Consider the following 18,632-nt stretch of genomic DNA (forward strand, 5'->3'; position numbering starts at 1 on the left):
AATTGGCTTAAGTATAGACCCTGTTTCTCTTTTGAGGCCAACGTATCATTTACCTCTCCTTGAGTTGGATTGTAGTGAATTATACCTGAAATGGTCTAAGATCCCAAAGTATCTTAAATAAAATGTTATTTCAATCTACTCCTAATTACAAAGTGATTAAAATTAGGAATATATTTCCTATTTGTCCATAAAACCAACCAGATATGGTTTCTTACCTGGCACAAACACATTTCATAGACTAGGTTCACTAATAAAGTTTTGGGCCCTAATTCTGCACTGCATCTCTGATAGTGGCAACACCAGGGAACCATGTGTGTGACTCTGATTGTTGGCTGCCTGGCTCCAGTAGAAGATAAGGCCTACTTTATTTTCTTCCATTAGCATAATGCTTGAAAGGGACCACATGCCAGTGTCAGGAGCACCATCACACTTGCCCCTGCACCACCATCTTACACCAGTGGTAGGGGGATGGCTGGCATAGGAGGTGGCAGGAGCTTCATTAGCTTTCCACCATGCATGGGAATTCTCCCCATCCATGGAAATAGTTAATGGTTATCTCTGGTCATTTTAAAACTACTTTGCACCCTTTAGCTGTAGCAAATAGGAGGATCCAGCCCTGGTTATTGATTTATCTATCTAGCTTTTGATAAGATCACTCGTAACTGTGGCATGTGATCACCTGAAAAGCTCCCCATGTTTCACATTCTCTAATTCTTTTGACCTTGGAGGGCTGCATAGGACCATTTTTGGACTTTGTTAGCCTGATTCCTGAGTCTCCTGCAGGGATTGCTTCAGAGTAACATGACAAGCTCCCTCCTTAGTGCCTGACTCTGGCACATGGGGCATGAGAGACTTGACTGTTGGATAGAAACTGGGTCTCTTGTATGACAATACAATATACTAAATGCGGCTCAATAAGGTTGGCCACTAGACAGCTTTATAACAATTCATATAGTTGAGACTCTTGCAACTGTCCTTTCAGGCTCAGATCTTGCAAACATAATATATGGGTAATTTTATGTGAGTAGTTTCAGTTCACTACCCACATACAAAAAGTTACTCACCTGTGGATTTGGCAGGATCAAGATCAAAGGGCTGTGCACAGTGTTGTCATTTACAAAGTACAGCACTCATAGCAGTAGTAATATTCTCCACCTGGCAATAGTGATAAGCTTGCTTATATTTTAATACTTCCTTTCTGCCCTGCAGTGCTATCTAGTGCTAAAATAGAGGAGTGGGATTAAGCAGGACTAAAACCTAAGGCCTGAGCCCTGCAATGAGCTCCATGGACACAGGGGAATATCCACATGGAACTCATCAGAGAATTGGAGACTAGATGGGATATTACTGGAGAAATCCTGCAGCTGTTGATTATGGTTCTAGATGAATTCTCACAGAAGGGAAATTCTACAGATTTTATCAAAATTCCCATTTGATTTCTATTCCACCTTGCTCTTACAAAGGGAAAGCAGCAAAGGGATAGAATGCAAAAATCATTAAAGATCACAAATACACTCTAGAAGTTATTATCTTCGCTGCCACTTGTTTTTTTGCTGTGAACTTTCTCCAAAGTTCTATGTTTTTGGCCTCTAATGAAAAAAAGTGCTGCAGAAATTCCAGCTGTCTCTAGATGGCTTGTTTCCTCAGCAGTATATTTGATTTTGTATCATTTGTGTTTTCCCACTACCCACTACCTCTCGATTCCCAGCTTACCCAGCAATCCTTATGGAGGTGATGGAATAGAATGATGTCATATTGCCTGATCCCTGCATAAACATTTATTTAAAATATCTATATACAATATTTTTAAAAACTAAATTTTTTATCTTAAACTTTCTTGTGGAACGGTCCAGACACTTATTCTTTAATTAAAGAACTAATTCTTTAATTAAAAAACTAATTTTGCAAGCTTTTATTTTTTTAGTATTAGCAAAATGTCCTAACAGTGTCCTTACTGTAGTCTTGCATGAAAGTAATCACTTTTCTGTGCTTTTCCTATGACAAATTTATTCTTGCTATATGCTTTTATTGGCTGGTTCAGCTGGCACAACTTGACTGACAATGAGCCAGAAGATGTGAATTTAGGGAAAACTCATGGCTCTCTCAACTGTTGGCACAGTGGAGGATAAGTGCACAGCAGAAGTGATTAATTCAAGCACAACCCTGGACATTAATACTGCCTGTCTGCCAGCCAGCCAATGGGTACTGCTGACACTGGATGTAAAGGCAGATATTCACATCCTTGTAAATTAAAGGAAGGTGTTAACAATTAATTGGAGAAGAAAGATGAGGCAAAGTATTACAGGTATTCTTCAATTGCTAGAGCAAGTGAGCAGCTGTTATCTGACTCCACTTCTAACAGGTGAAACAGAGCTGTTATTAGGAGGGAAGATTATGAAGTCACTGTGGACAAAATAAAGCCGCTAGATTATCATGATACAGGTGACATTTTATTGACTGTTTATATCTGTGTAAAAAGTGTTGAGTCTCAGACATCTGTAACTTCATGTGCTACTGACACCTGGGACCCTACTCTTGAATCATGAGCTGCTCCAGCAAAAAGTCTGTTAATTGCCATTTTAATAATATCTGCTTTTTGCAGGTGTAATATGATGCCACAGGAAACATCAACCCTGTTGGTATTGGGTGGCACAGTTATATCCCACCCCTACTCTTCCTTATCCTCATTCTTCTCCCCTGCTAGCACTCACAATATACTGTATGTATGGAATAAAGGCACTGGCCACCTTTCCTAATTCAGATTTTAAGGCAAGCAACAGATGTATAGATGCCCCTTCCTGCAGTAAATATGACTCACTCTGTAACTATAATCTCTAGTGATACTAAACCATAACTTATTACCAATGCAGAGAAACATGAAGAAATGAAGTAGATAAAGTAATGAGGGCATGAAAGTCACCACACTTCAAAATTCTCAGACTTTATATTTTGTCATTGTGGTACCACAGTCAATAGACCTTTTCTAAAAGTGTCTTAGCCTAAAGTCATTAATATAAATACCCCCAGCATGCAATTCAGCCCTTCTAGAGACCCTGGGCACTGCTGAAGACCCACGTAAGACCTGCAAGATGAAACTGGGGCCTAAATGGTACAAAAGACCCTGTGTTGGCCCTCTGTTCTGGGGTATTCAACCCTGCATGAATAAAATATATTCCCCCCTCCCCCCAAAAATTCTCAGTTAATTCTGAGGTATCACCTAATATAGAGTATGAAACTGTATCATTAATTACAGCAAGGGAAGATATTTTGAACTAGTGATATTTTTATGCGTTAGAATCATAGAATGTAAGACCGGAAGGGAACAACACACCTTCTAGTCTGATCTCCCCTATATCACAGACCGCCAACCCCACCCAGCACCCACACTAAACCCAACAACTGAAATTAGATCAAAGTATTACCGCACACAGCAGATTAGACTATTATAAGAACATAAGAATGGCTATACTGGGTCAGACCAAGGGTCCATCCAGCCCAGCATCCTGTCTGCCGACAGTGGCCAATGCCAGGTGCCCCAGAGGGAGTGAACCTAACAGGCAATGATCAAGTGATCTCTTTCCTGCCATCCATCATCTCCACCCTCTGATAAATAGAGGCTAGGGACACCATTCCTTACCCATCGTGGCTAATAGCCATTAATGGACTTAACCGCCATGAATTTATCTAGTTCTCTTTTAAATCCTGTTATAGTCCGAGCCTTCACAACACCCTCAGGCAAGGAATTCCACGGGTTGACGGTGCACTATGTGAAGAAGAACTTTCTTTTATTTGTTTTAAACCTGCTGCCCATTAATTTCATAGAATCATGGAATCTCAGGGATGGAAGGGACCTCGGGAGGTCATCTAGTCCAACCCCGTGCTCAAAGCAGGACCAATCCCCAGATAGATATTTACCCCAGGTTCCTAAATGGTCCCCTCAAGGACTGAATTCACAACCCTGGATTTAGCAGGCCAATACCCTTAGGTATCCCTCCCCTACTTTGTATGTTAAGGGAACAAGTAAATAACTTTTCCTTATTCACTTTCTCCACACTACTCATGATTTTATATATCTCTATCATATCCCCCCGTAGTCTCCTCTTTTCCAAGCTGAAAAGTCCTAGCCTCTTTAATCTCTCCTCATATGGGACCCATTTCAAACCTCTAAACATTTTACTTGCCCTTCTCTGAACCTTTTCTAATGCTACAAGAAGAGAGTAGGAGTGACTGAAGTGCACCAGTGCCCAAGGTCCCTGAAATGTCAGGGAAATGATCAAGTGTAATAAACCCAGATAATCCTGACAAGTGACCCACACCCATAGGCTGCAGAGAAAGGTAAAACCCCTCCAAAGTCACTCCCAATTTGACCTATCTATTCTCAATAAATAAATGCAAACTCAAAGAAAAGATCAGATGTGATCCATGGCAGCCTAAATCATCCAGAAACTACCAACAGTGTTGTGGACACAGCCCTTTGTGAAAACTGTGGGCATTCTGCTTCTATAGATTTGAAGTGGCTCCAACCAAGAATGAATCTGAGGATACACAAAGTTAATATTAATAATAATACTTGCTCTAATATAGCACTTTTCATCGGTGGATCTTAAGGCACTTTACAATCTTTAGTGAGATGGCAATCCATATTCAAATCCTTTCTCCACCTCAGGTGGAGGAGTGACTTGAACCAGAGGTCTCCCACATCCCAGGTGAGTGTCTTAAGCACTAAGCTAAAAGATATAAGGGAGGGCCTCCTCTCGGGGGCTGGTCTGTGCAAGTTCAACTACAAGTGCCTAATCCAGCAGGTGAGCTCTGAGGACACTTAATAGCTCTGGCCTGACAGGGAGGATAGGCAGAAGAATGCCTATCTTCCCCCAGTGCATGAATCAACCCAGGGCGTAGGCATCTAGATGCCTGGCATGGATAGCAGTGGATGTGTCCAGAAGCAGTAACAGACACTTTTCAGCAAAAAATTTAAGTGCCAAGTGGTTTTTAGCCACCTACAGGGTTTGGCAGCAGCTGAATGGGGGTTTGTGAATCCCAGTGGTGATGATACTGGGATTTAGGCACCTAGAATGGCAGTTAGATGCCTAAATCCTTTTGTGAATCTAGCCCAGAAAGGCTAAGTGACTTGCCCAGTGTCATTCAGGAAGTCTGTGGAGGAGCGTGGAATTGAACCACGGCCTGCATAGATGAAGGAGACACCTGGAAAAGAACCAAGACTTGCACTGAGACTGTGAAATGCAAAACAATGATAATGCTAGGTGAAGGGCTAGCGTGATTACTAATAACAATGTATTCACTTCTGTACCTATTTAAATAAGAAGATGACTTTTAAATTGTCTGGAAACATCAAGCTGTGCACTAGCCAGACTACGTAGCATTATAATCCCATTACTGTTACCCTCATTCCACCCCTCCCTTTCTTTGGATTATTTGCTATAGTCACTTGTTGTGTCTTGTCTTAAATTTGACCGATCTCCATGGCAGAGCCTCTGAGCATACCTGCAGCATAAATATACTGTACTGTAATGCCAGCAGATACATTTTGTATTATCTGTGCTTCAGCAATTGAATACCTCCACCATTCCTGTTACATATGTACTAATAACTAGGGTAACCAGACAGCACTGCTTGCCTCAGGATAGAACTGGTTTTCAATAATCGTCATAAGAGCAACAAAATCTATTGGGAGAGGGAGTTATATAAATCAGTCCACATTTCCTACGGAATATTCCAGGTCTAAAGTGTTTATATCAATATCTATACTAGTATCTGACATCTACACTAGTATCTCTCCCATCGGCATAGAGCGTCTTCACCAGACAAGCTGCAGCAGCGCAGTTACATCAGTACAGTTGTGCTGCTACAGCGCTGTACGTGTAAACATGCCCTAAGTGTCAGACAGGGTACAAGAGGTGGACAAAACAGACAAATAGGTTGAAGGAAGATGGGAAGCTAATGTAACAAAATGAAAAGAGTTTAGCAGAACAATGGAAGTCTCAGTTGACCAACTGCCTCACAGGAGTGATTTATAGAGGAATTTAAAGGACTTTGACTTTTCATCTGTGACTATCAGACACTCTAGACTGGGTTGTCCTAAAAAAACACCTCCTCCCTTTCCTAAATATATCCTAGATATGCCACTGCATTCAGCAGAGTATTCCAGTCAAACACAGGGAATGCTTAAAGCAGGTTTGCTTTTTGTTCTTTGGAGAGGAGGGGGAAAGTCCACCTTCCAAATTAAATGTGAATTCAATCTGAATAAAGGAGTTTGGGTGACATATTGTGTCCATAGTTTTAAACTGTCTCCAGAAAGAATAGTAGTGTTCAGAACTATATACATTTGACAGGAGAGGGATCAGATATGTAGGCAAGCTATTTAACAGGTTGGGAAACAAAGGCTCTGTCCAGCTCCCATAGAGTCACAGAAACTTTTCATGGACTTCAGTGGGAGTTGTATCAGGCCTGAAGTCTATCTCACAGGAGAACAAGAAAATAGATTCTGTGTCCAGAGGCAGGAGCTCTTCCAGGAAGTATCAAAGAAGACATGGACAGAGGAACATATACAGTAAGATCAAAGACATTTTCTCCAGCATCACTGACCACAGGAACCAACATGAATATGACACACAGTTTTGACGTGCATAGGTCTCACTGTTCAGGATAATCAGCCAAGAGACTCAAGTTATTTAATAATGTGTATTTAAAATCCAGTAATGTGGTTGAAAATGAACGGAAAGGAGGAAAATAAGTAGATCTTCTCCAAATATATTTTCAAATACACAACAAAGTGAAAAGTGGTAAGAATTTTAAAACTAAGCTATTTGTGATATCTTTGAGAAATGAGAAATGACAAGTAAGTTTTTGTGGTAAGGAGTTTATTTTAATGAAATAGCACTGAAAGAAATGACACAGTGGAACCATTTTGTGTGGTCCTGTTCATATTTCCATTGGATAGACAGAGTGCTGAGTCCACCATAAGCTTTGATTGACAGCCAAATCTGACCAAATATGATTTTAAGCTAAAATATTTATTCAAAAAATTGTTTATTATTTAAATTTCAAAACAAGCATAGCATTCAGACTAAGAACTAAGCTTCTGCCCCAATTTTATAGAATATATCTTTACTATGGTGTAGATTAAGTCTAACTCTAAACATTTTCTCAGTGTACTATGTTGAGAAAACAATTCCATTTTTTTAAATTTTATTTCTTAAAAAATACTAGCACCCATCCCTCAAAAGGTTGCTATTTAGGGGCAAAGCTGTACATTTTACCAAGATGCTGAATACTTTAAGAACTGAAACCTATTAAATATGTAAATAATATATTCGGCCTGATTCTTCTCTCACTAGTTTTACAGTGGTGCAGCTCCATTGATTTCAGTGAAGTGACTCCTGATTTATACTACCATGAGAAAAGAATTAGGCCCTAAGGCAGGGAAAATGCAAGCTGCTGCATCTGGGGAAAAGAATCCAAATGTAGAAGCCCCAACATAGGCATCCGGCTCTTCAACATCTGAAGATTATCGCAGGTGGCTCGGAGGGTCAGTAAGTTTGGCCACCCGTTACAGTGTTTCTTTATGTGCATCTGGCAACGCCATGCATACTTTTGTTCAATTCTGGGCATCTCGACATTAGGAAGATATGGGGAAACTGGGGAAAATTAGTGAAAAAGTAGCAAATTTTTAAAAAGTTTCTGTAGGAGGGAAGATTAAATATGAGCAGTTAAATATGAACACTTGTACTGGAAGATTAGCTGGGCTTGGCTAAAAGATGACTAATAGCAGCCTGTGAGTATTTGTAAACACCAAAATGCGTTTGCATTTTAAACCGCAGTGCCACACTGGAGGGACAAAACCCAGCAAGTGCTTGCAGAGAGGGCAGCTACTACACTAGTGTGCTTTTTGCAGTGCGTGGTCCTTCAAAGAGGGCCACCACAGAAGGCTGGTGTGTAAAGAAGTAGAACCATGGCCTTCCTCCCTTTACATCCGGATTATTCAAGGTTCTGAATAACTCCTGGAGGTGTTGAGTGCCTCCAATTTACATTGGCTTCAATAGGAATTGAGGGTACTCAGTCTCTCCAGGAGTTGCCAGCACCTTGCAGAAGACCTTAGGTCTTGTCCATATGAACACCTAGTTTGTGGCAAGCTGGGGTGTAAATGTATGTCACGCTATTCTGCTGCTCACTAAGTGTCAGCGTGGACCCTGATGCCACATTGTAACAGTTCCCTATTATGCTTTGATCTACCCCACTTTAAAACTGAAGTAGATCAAGAGTGCCCTGGGGAACTGTTAGTGTCCAGCAGGCTAGTGTGGAGTAGTTTTACACCTCAGCTTGCTGTGCACCAACTGTTCATGTAGACAAGCCCTTACAGAAGGTAGTGCCACTGTAGGCACATTCCTTTCCTGTCCTAAGTGCACAGACTGCAATTGTACAGGCCTTTCTGCATGGATCCAAAGGGTGGAGGGCATAATTTTACTTTAAGGAAGAAGAGGAAATGTTTAAGGTTTTGGCCATTAGGTACATTTAGGCTGAATGTTAGGAACAATTTCTTAATGTGAGACCTATGACCTGTGGAATAGTTTTGAAAGGGAAATAATAGTTGAAACCCATTGCCTGAAATATTTGAGTCTGAGCAATATACAGGAGAATATACTCTAGTGAATAATTCTGCACTGGTAGGTATATGCACTGGATGACTCAATAATCCTCCGTATCTCTAACTTCCATGATTCTTTGTCACAGGAGCTGTGTCCTAGCCATAGACACTATCCTATGCATGATATTGTACCTCTGGAAACATCTCCAAAAGAATACAAGGTAGGGTTGAAAACATTTGAAATATTTGATTTTGTGGAGTAATTTCCAATACTAGAAGTTTCCCATTAGAGGGTCAGGGTCCGATCCTGCTCCACTGGAGTGAATGGACACTTTGCCACTGACTTGAGAGCAGGATTGTACCCTGGAGATGCTATATAGAAAAAGGAGTACACATCATGCTCTGGGTGGAACGTTCCTTAGATTTGAAAATATTTTTAAAAATTAATAAAATCCTATGCTACATATCAGTTGTTAAAAATCAATACTAGAAGATTTAACCTTTCAGTGTTTGGTAGATTTTAGATGTACTTTAATTTTAATCTATTGAATGCAACTGTAAAAGCATGAGGCCAGATCCTCAACTGCTGTAAATTAGTTCTAGTGAATTAACAGTTGCCATATCATTGAATTTGCATAGCAGTAGAAGTGAATTTTCAACACGCAGTGTACAAAACTGCATGATAGTCACAGTATGAATTTATGTACAGTGCCGAGTGTTTATGTTTTCTAGCATAATGTGTGTATGTTTTAATGTGTGTATTTCAGATACACGTCGTAGCTTTTAATAAATATATTTTTATAGCATTGCATTCTGTAGGCTTTATATGCTCTCACATATAAAAAATGGCTGAGTACTTCAGCCCCTTATGAAAAATATGTATGAATTTCATTTACTTTTTACTTGTGAGGGCTCCTCGGGGCTTAAATTGAAAGAGAGCAAGGTGGGCTAAATACAACGGTCCCGTTTTAGTGGAATACACACAAGAACAGAACAGAAGGGAGAATTCTTTCTGTTAAATGATTGCTAATCAAGACCCTAGATTATTACTTTTTCACAAGTTCACTGGTTGTCTTGGAATATATTATTAAATGTTGTTTCAAGAGGTGGGTAGGAAGTGTTGGAATGGATATCAAATTATTTTATAGGCTGCTTACTCATCCACTGCTTGTAGGTTGAAAATGAGATCAAACCTCAGTACAGTATATGTGTTTCAGAGAATATTGAAATGAAATAACTGTCAACTACGTATTTTGTTTGGACAGATTTTGCATTCTGTTTTTTGTACTACAGCTCTAATATAGCCAATAATATAGCCTCAAACTCCTTTCTTTAAACATTTTCTGTAGACTTGGTTATCCTGCAATTAAAGAAATGTTCGATTTTCACTATAAAACCCATATTGAGGGGTTTTCAGAGGTTTCGAGGGAGTTCAGATAATTGAATTTACATTTTCTTGAAATGTTACAGTTAAACCATTTTCTCTGGTTCCACTTAAAGTATCAAAGAATGCCATTTTTCTGTTTCAAATACTTTTTGATTTCACTCAATAAACATGAATATTTAAAAATACTAAAATTTCTGTTTGCCATAAATGTAATCTGATGTTTTTCTATTTAAATTTCTATGTAAAAATAAAGTAAAACTTAGTTTTTAACATTAACAACTACAGAACAGTCTCAGAGTGTCTAGAGAATACTACACGCTCAGATTCAAATAGCACTTAATAAAGCCAGAAACCTAGATTCTATTCTCAGTTAAGATTATGTTAAACCAAGAATGTTATTAATGATGATGATTGTAGCACCTAGGAACCCCAGTTATGGAAAAGGACCTCACTGTGCTAGGACCTGTACAAACACAGAACCAAAAGATGGTCCTGACCCAAAGAGTTTACAATCTAATAGACCAGAGATGACAAATGGATACACACATATTGGAGAGTGCAAGGAAACAATGAGACTGTATTGTCTAAACAGAAAGGACAGACACAGGGTGAGGAAACGGGTATAACACACAAGCAGAGCAAACAATGTGATGGCAGCAAACGTCATGTTAGGTCCATGATTTATTTTCTTTCTTTTTCTTTGTTCTTTTTTGGAGGGAGGGTATCAGCTAAATCAGGACTTCTCAAACTGGTAGTTGTGACCCCTCAATGGGTCACAAGGTTATTACATGGGGGTCGCAAGCTCTCAGCCTCCGCCCCAAACTCCACTTTGCCTCCAGCATTTACAGTAGCGTTCAATATAAAAAAAGTTTTTAATTTATAAGGGAGGGGTTGCACTGTGTGCTTGTTGTGTGAAAGGGATCACCAATACAAAGGTTTGAGAACCACTGAGCTAAATGGAAAGAAAAAGGAAGGGATGAGGGAGACAAGGGTAGGTGAAGACAGGGGCAGGTGTGGAGTAAAGCTGGGGTGAACAGACTGTGAGGGAGGGGGAAAGTTGGAGCAAACAGCCAATCAGCACAGGGCAGAGAAAGTTTGGACTGGAGTTTCCAGAGTCCAAAGGTACCAGCTTTGGCTGCTTCTGGTGCTATTGGTTGGAGTCTCTGTCTGACTGCTCTCCTGCAGTTTGCCTGTAAGATCATAGCCTGGGATGGTGAGGAGGCAGTCTAGGCTCTAGTGTCCCTAGCTTGGGGTGTCTCTGCTGCATAGTTCTGGGTCCAAGGGGTTCCTGGGAGGAGGGGTGGCCCCAATGAAAGGCCTAAACACCATTCAAGTCTCATTTGAGACTTCAGAATAAGGTTTACATGGTGCATAGGCCTTCTGCTCTACTCTTTAAACAGGGATGAATTTCAGCCTGTGAGTTTAATGAGTATTAGTACCCAGATTTCCAGAGGTGAAATGTATTGACCCTTCATGCCCCATTGCATATGTATGGAATTTGCTCCTTATGGAATTTTGTATAGTAAAATGTGCTTTAGAGTGAGATTTTCAAAAAGTGCTCAGTGCAGGCCTAACTCGGCTCCCATTTTCATCAATGGGAATTCTATTACTGACTTCACTGGAAGCAGAGTTAGGTGATGTTTAGCGCTTTTGAAAACACCATCCTTACTCTCTTTTTTCATATCTAATTCTGTCTGGATTTGTGTCCTGTCTTTGATCAATAGTAGCACCATATGCACTGCTTGGATGTTTCTGCTTATATAAAAATATGTTACAGTTATGCACTTCCTGACTGGCTGCTCGGATTGTTCATTCTTCGTAGGTATTGAAGAAAAGAGAAAACCTGTTACAGGTAATTGTTTGGCTGATTCTTAAGGCAACTTCTTGAAATGTCAAAAGCTACAGCAAGCATGTCAGGCAAAGGATTACTTAAATTTACTTTATTTAAGAGAGTGTTTAACGAGGCTTTATAAAAACACCTTACAGATCTAAATAGGTATTTTTTTTAAGTATTCCACCACAACAGTGGACCACCCAATAACAGTGACTGGAAGCCTCAGCAGACCCATCCTTAGAGGGCTAACTATATACCCTTAATTTTATAGAGAGCTTAACTGTATTTTAGGTTATTACCTCATGCTCCAGAAAACACCTCAGTATTTAATATAAATGAAGGCAGAACACTGATGTAGTTAAAGCATTTAGCAAAATCATAAAATAACTATGCTTCACTATAAGTGAGTGTTTAGAGTTCATTTGCCTTTAACATGTACTCTGTTATGTTACAGTAGTTCATAACTGTTCACTGAATCAATACTTAATATTCATTTACATATATTGACAAAACTTGGGAATGTGAGTCCAAAGGTTGCAACTCTACCAGCCATGAACTGACTAAGCAAGTTAGGCTCTTGAAACACAGCATCATGCTCTACTTCATCTTACTTCCGTTCATTCTGGAGTGCCCAAGCCCTCACTCAGGCAAAAGTGACTATGGGAGACTTATTCCAGGGGTTCTCAAACCAGGGGTCGTGACCCCTCAGGAGTCCATGAGGTTATTACCAGGAGGGTCACAAGCTGTCAGCCTCCACCCCAAACCCTGCTTCACCTCCAGCATTTATAATAGTGTTAAATATAAAAAAAAGTGTTTTTAATTTATAAGGGGGGGTCGCACTCAGAGACTTGCTGTGTGAAAGGGGTCACCACTACAAAAGTTTGAGAACCTCTGCCTTATTCCTTCCATGCTCAGCCACTCAGTTACCTGGGTGTAACTCCAGAGTGACTCCAATGATTTCAAAGGAGTTTGGGGAGTTTTACTTGAGTAATGTCTGAGTAAAGGATTGGGACTGTAGGAATTCAGGATACATATTTAAAAGTAAAACAGATTATCTCCAAAGTTAATTAGGACACCAAAGCAAGACAGCAGCAGCAAATAGTTACCCTTTTATCCAGAGTCAGGGTTGGGACTAGATTCACAAGGAGAACTTTGGCATCTAACTGCCAGTGTAGATGCCTAAGGCTGCCATTTAAGTGCCACTGGCATTCACAAGACCACCACTCAGCTGCTGCTTAATACAGGCACTTATAGTCCCTAGGCCCCTAAGTTTCCACCAGTAAAGTCCTGTAGGTCCCTAAACATATGCTGATGGGTATGTGCAAATATGCCTAAATCCTCACACTGCCAAGCAGCTTGGTGACCAACTCCCAGTGGGATTCACAAACTAGACATTCCTCTACCTGCTGGGCCTGATCCAGTACGCATGCTCAGAACAGAGACTTGATCCCAGAACTCCCATCTCCAAGGTGATTACCTAACTACTCAGCTACGTGAGGGTATTCTGTGGTCAGTTTCCCTCAGTCTCTGCTGTTGAAGTTGTTCCATTGTGTATGGAATACTTAGTCATTGGGCCAGAAAGAGCATGAGAATGGCTCTATAACCAGTGGTTAATGCACTCACCTGAAAAGTAGGAGACCTTAGTTCAAGCCCCTGTTCTAAATCCATCAGAGTGGGGATTTGAATCCATGTTTCCCACATCATGTATGAGGGCCTTAACCACTAGGCTATTGGTTAAAAAGGGGGAAGGCATCTCCTCCTAGCTGTCTATTTTTGTGGGTTAGGTGTTCTCCAAGTTCAGACATCTTTGGGAGAACTTAGTTAAACTTACTTTTATATTAAGCTGTGCTTGCTTCCACATCAGTATCTAGAGGTGGCCTCTTGGATACTGGCTCAAAATGACAGTATATTTTCCTTCAGACAGACCTGTCTCATTCCCACAGCCCATTAAACAAAAGAATCCAACTCTCCATTGCTCCTTCCAAGATGCTCTTTTATGGTTGAATTTGACTTGCTCTTTAATGAGGATATCCAAAAAGCCTCTAGGGTTCCTTACGATCCACAGCATTGAGTTCTGACTCATATTCATCTTTATTGCTTACAGGACATGGTGTGTTTGTGCTGGCATTAATAGGCATTAACAGTGCCTTACTTAGAACCCACTTCTACCATCCAGACTCACAGCAAATGGTGCCATACCCTGTAACTAGTCCAATTTACTTCATGACATGTTAGTAAAAATGCTTGAGCCTTTTTTACACTGTCCATTTAGGACTGACACTGCTGCACCGTAGCTGGCTGTGGCTTTAAAACTGATCCTAATTTTTTGAGTGTTGACTCACCCTTATAGTGAGAACTTGATTCTCCCTTAAATTAGATCAGGTTTAGATTATTTGCTGCCACTCATGTGGTGATTAATAGGTAGCTCTCCACGGTGTTCCAGTTCCTTCAGTCACTGATTTACTACATATTGAAAAGCTCATGCATTTTACAAGTAGATTTTGGCGTTCCAGATATTTGGCTGCTCACAGTCTCCAGCGTACAAACTGACCTCAAGCCCAAATTCTGCTGCTTCAGGTTCTCCCTCTAAAGTTTCACTTCATAGATGTGTCCATGCTGTAACTCAGAAAAGTATCCTGACAATCACACCTGGCCTGAAGGAAAGCAAAACATCTCTTCTTAAAAAATGCTAGTGTATTAGTAGACTAGCCAGGAACTAGTATCATATGATGGGCCATTTAACAGGTCTTTTCCTCCGCACCCACATCCTCAAAAAGGAGGTGATATACTGAGTGAAGAAAATAGAGAGAGAAGTAGAACTTTGTAGGAAGAGATCCTTGCCCAGATGCAAGACTTACTTAACTTTTAAATCTCTGGTTTTTTCTGGGTCACAGAGCAGACTAATTCTCAGATTAAGCAGAATGTTGCCTGGTTATTAACTACTTTGTTAAATCAAATATCTATCTTAGCACTAGGCATAGTGCCTCTCATTTGGGTATGCTACCACTATTCAGTATCCAGAACCAAGACGGCTAGTATGAATGTTTGGTCTGTTCTTCTAGAGTTGTCTGAAGACTGGTTGTGCTTTAATCTTCAGAACTAAATGCTATAATTTAGAACCCTAGGAGAATATTGGAAAGAGAAAAGTTTAATATGAGATATTTTAGGGTTGGATAATGTACTGGGTACTTCTGAGAAGTGACAAAAGCCTGTATATGGTGGAAAGAATTAGAAAAAATGCTATCAGTAACAAAGTTGATAAAAATATATTACATTTTCTGATAGATAAAATAAATACTAGTGAAATGTTCAGTCTGAATTTTAAGAGCAAACACTGAAGTGTGGTTTTCTTCAGTACAGTGATTTTGCTGTTTTATAGATGTTGGATCTGCAGTCAATGGGAGCTTTGTCCATGTAAGGACTGCATTTGCAGGATCAGGCCTGTTATGAAAGCGATATTGGGTACTAAATTTGGCTGGAAACATCTGTTCAACCAGGCCAAAGAAAAACCAGTTTGTCCCTTCATTTTTCACTATGTTATCAGCAAAGCTGTATTTTAGTAAATATAAAGTATTCACACTGATATCAAAGTAATGCTGTTGCATTAAATTATATTTCATTATATTATTAAAAATAACAAACTGGCTTTAATCAATCAGATTGAACGTTGAACGTTACACAGACAAAAATGTAAACAGAAAAGCAAGCAAAACATTTCAGGCATTCACGAAGTCAGAGTTTTTTCCTTCATACTAGCACCAGATTTTCAAAAACTAGCCTTTTGTTAGGAACCTGCAAGTGCAGTTTTATACTTCTAATTAGTTGTGGGTTTAATTAAAGTCCCTTGGCATGTAACTACTTTTAGTTGCACTCAGGTACTGAGACGTCCAAGTGGAGTTAATTATTCCTGAAAAGTTGTCCGTGCGCCCAGTTAAAGCTGGATTGGAAATGTTGCCTGATATCTGAAGTACCTAATATTGTATCAAAATGTATTGAATACTATCTCTGCCCTTTGTAAGCTACTACTTAAAGTACTGTGGCAGCGAATCCAGTGGAGGCAGGAAAAGTAGAAATGGAGAGACATTGTTTCCAGATTGGACATTAGATTTGTGCCTCCCTGCGGAAATGCTGATACTGAACAAACATCTAGTGTGAAAAAAACTCCAAACCTATTCATTTTATCCTATTGCTGCACATATGGATTGTTAACCTCATTACTTAAGCATAACACCAATCTGTGGAAGGAGAAATTGAAGTGCTACTCTCTGATACATTCTAAGCATGTCTTAGAAATTGACAGCAAGAAAGCAACTGTTGATTGAGGGTGAGGACTTTAAAGCTAAGGGTAGTGGTGAGGATGATTTTTCAACTACATTAATCTCTTCTCCTGGAACTTTGAATATTGATAGCCAGGTTCCTAGCACTCCCCATCTCACCATAAGGACCCCTTCCTCTGTTGTGCTTGGATGACAAGTATCAGAGCCATTAAACTGTATGAACTTACTTAAGAGTATGTGTGGGCAAACTTTAGGAAAGATGTGGACAAATCGGAGCATCCAGAAAAGAGCAGCAAAATATAAAAGATTTAGAAAACATGACTTACGAGGAAAGGTTAAAAAAAACTCTTGAGAAAAGATGACTGAGGGGGGACCTGGTAACAGTTACCCTAACAAATACATTAAAACAGTTACAAAGAGGACAGTGATCAATTATTCTCCACGTCCAACCAGTCTAGGACAAGAAGTAATCTGCAGCAAGGAAGATTGAGAATAGAAAGTGTCTCCTAATATCTAACTATAAGGATAGTTAAGTACTAGAATAAGTTAACAAGGGAGGTTGTGGAATCCCCATCATCGGATGTTTTTAAGAACTGGTTAGACAAACATCTGTCAGGGATGGTCTAGGTATACTTTGTCCTGACTCAGCCTGGGAGGATGGACTAGATGACCACTTAAGGTCCTTTACGGCCCTACCTTTCCTTGATTATTTACATGGCATCACATATGTGCAGGGTACTTTAGAGACAACTTTCTTTTTAAAAAAAATGATAGCTCTCTGTCCAAGGAATTACAAACTGAAAGCCTAGTTTTACTCTCACTGCCATCAATGAGAGTTTAGAGTTGAGTTCAATGAGAGCTCTAAACTAGACATAGAACACATGGAATGCCAATAAGCAGAGTGGAGGGATTGGGGATGGGAAGGTGTGGGTTCCAACAATAAAAGACCATGAGATATGCTCTTTGTTACATACATATGCCTCTCATTAGTTCCTTTTTCTGCATTCGTTGCCACTGCCTACACCTTTTTTATTCTTAAATGTTCATTAAAATTTGCTAACTGAGTCTAAAAAGTTAGAGGACAGGAGTGGATGGCACTCCTGTTAGTCTTCTTCACACTAGGTTAATACAATGAAATCTGAATCTGGAACCCTTCCAATAGGCAATGCTTGTCTTTAGACAATCACTTTCAGGTATCCCCAATGTTTCCTGTACAATTTCATTTGACTTTAAAGACCAGTGTCATGGGGCATTCTATTCACCGCTAGGGGCACCTCCTTGTAGCCACGTCTGGGGCGGCCCACCCTTCTGCTGCTAACCCTGCTATCTATCTCTTGTTCCCTGTGACTCAAGCTACACTGTCTTTGTGGTTTAGCCCCCTGGCCAGATCACTATACTCTTCTGCTTCCAGGGTAGCTTGGGGTGAACACCCCATCACACCAGCCTCTGCTAAGAAATGATTTTTGCTGATAGCTTTGAAGTACTCAGCAATACTTTTTATACTGCATTTTAAAATGGCTCTTATTTTTATTTAGTAGTTTAGCACTATTATATTTGATGGGCCCAATTATCCCATCTGTTGGACAACAAAAAGTATGGAAAAAACTGGAATATGCTCTGAGTGCTTAATATAAGTGGGCAAATTATCCAAAAGCAAGAAGTCCTAGTATGCTGTCCCATGAGTAGACAGTAATGCACAACAGCTGAGCACAAGTCATAATGGCTGAAATTCACCCAAGAGCAGGGAGCTATCTCAGGGCCTATGTATCAAAGAAAGGGCCTATCTGGAGGGCTTTGGTGGCATTTAAGAAGTGCATAGACCTTGTGTTGGTTCCCCTTTCATTCACTGTGCACAGAAAAATGGGGAGTAATCTGGAAAAACAGGACATGGCTACAGTCTATAGGAAAGTGATATTCCAAAATACTAAAGGGCGTTATTGTTCTTGCAGAATGGCTCTGTATAATTGACTCAGAGCACAGCTGATATAGCTTACCTAATAGGTGTTGCTGCAGTGTAGATTAAGACCACACATGCCAATTCAGAAAAAAATGAAAAGTCAGTTCAAACCCAGCCATTGTTACACCTGTACATTAAATCAACAGGACTGAACACCTGAAGCCAATGGTCTTCTAGCTTCCCCTTATAACACAACGGTTATTGTGCAATTATTTATCATCAGTACAAAAGTGTGTGGTTTACTGAAAGCAGAATACATTGGGGGAGCACAAATAAATATCAAAGGGAGTACTCTCCTGATTTTATTATTCATTTTCATAGTCAAATAAATACTTCTTTCTTTCCAATTAACAGAAGCTGCTGCAGAATTTCCACCGAAGAGGTCCAGCTTCCCATGGAATGAACAGGTCTTGAGTATAACTTAGAAGTCTGGTCATAGGCTACCAAGCTTCACCACATCTGAACATGAGCTCCTAGTCCAATGCTGTGGTCAAAAGGGCAATGTGATCCTTGGATCTATAAACAGAGGAATACTGAGTAGGGAGGTTATATTACCTCTGTATTTGGCTCTCATG

At 40.0% G+C, this 18,632-nt stretch overlaps 1 protein-coding gene across 3 annotated transcripts in view; it reads right to left on the reverse strand.

The window, feature by feature from the left end:
- ANAPC10 (anaphase promoting complex subunit 10) overlaps positions 1 to 18,632 on the reverse strand; it is a 265,850-nt gene that overhangs the window by 161,820 nt on the left and 85,398 nt on the right. The window contains exon 6 of one of the 3 annotated variants that reach the window (XM_075066304.1): positions 14,261 to 14,477. The exons of the other annotated variants lie outside the window; for them this stretch is intronic. Coding sequence (XP_074922405.1) covers positions 14,418 to 14,477 — 60 coding nt within the window. The 3' untranslated portion in view covers positions 14,261 to 14,417. Of the gene's footprint in view, positions 1 to 14,260; positions 14,478 to 18,632 lie in introns of those variants that run through there. 3 annotated transcript variants of the gene reach the window in all.

The sequence above is a fragment of the Chelonoidis abingdonii genome, chromosome 5, assembly GCF_003597395.2.
Source record: "Chelonoidis abingdonii isolate Lonesome George chromosome 5, CheloAbing_2.0, whole genome shotgun sequence".
Lineage (NCBI taxonomy): Eukaryota > Metazoa > Chordata > Testudines > Testudinidae > Chelonoidis > Chelonoidis abingdonii.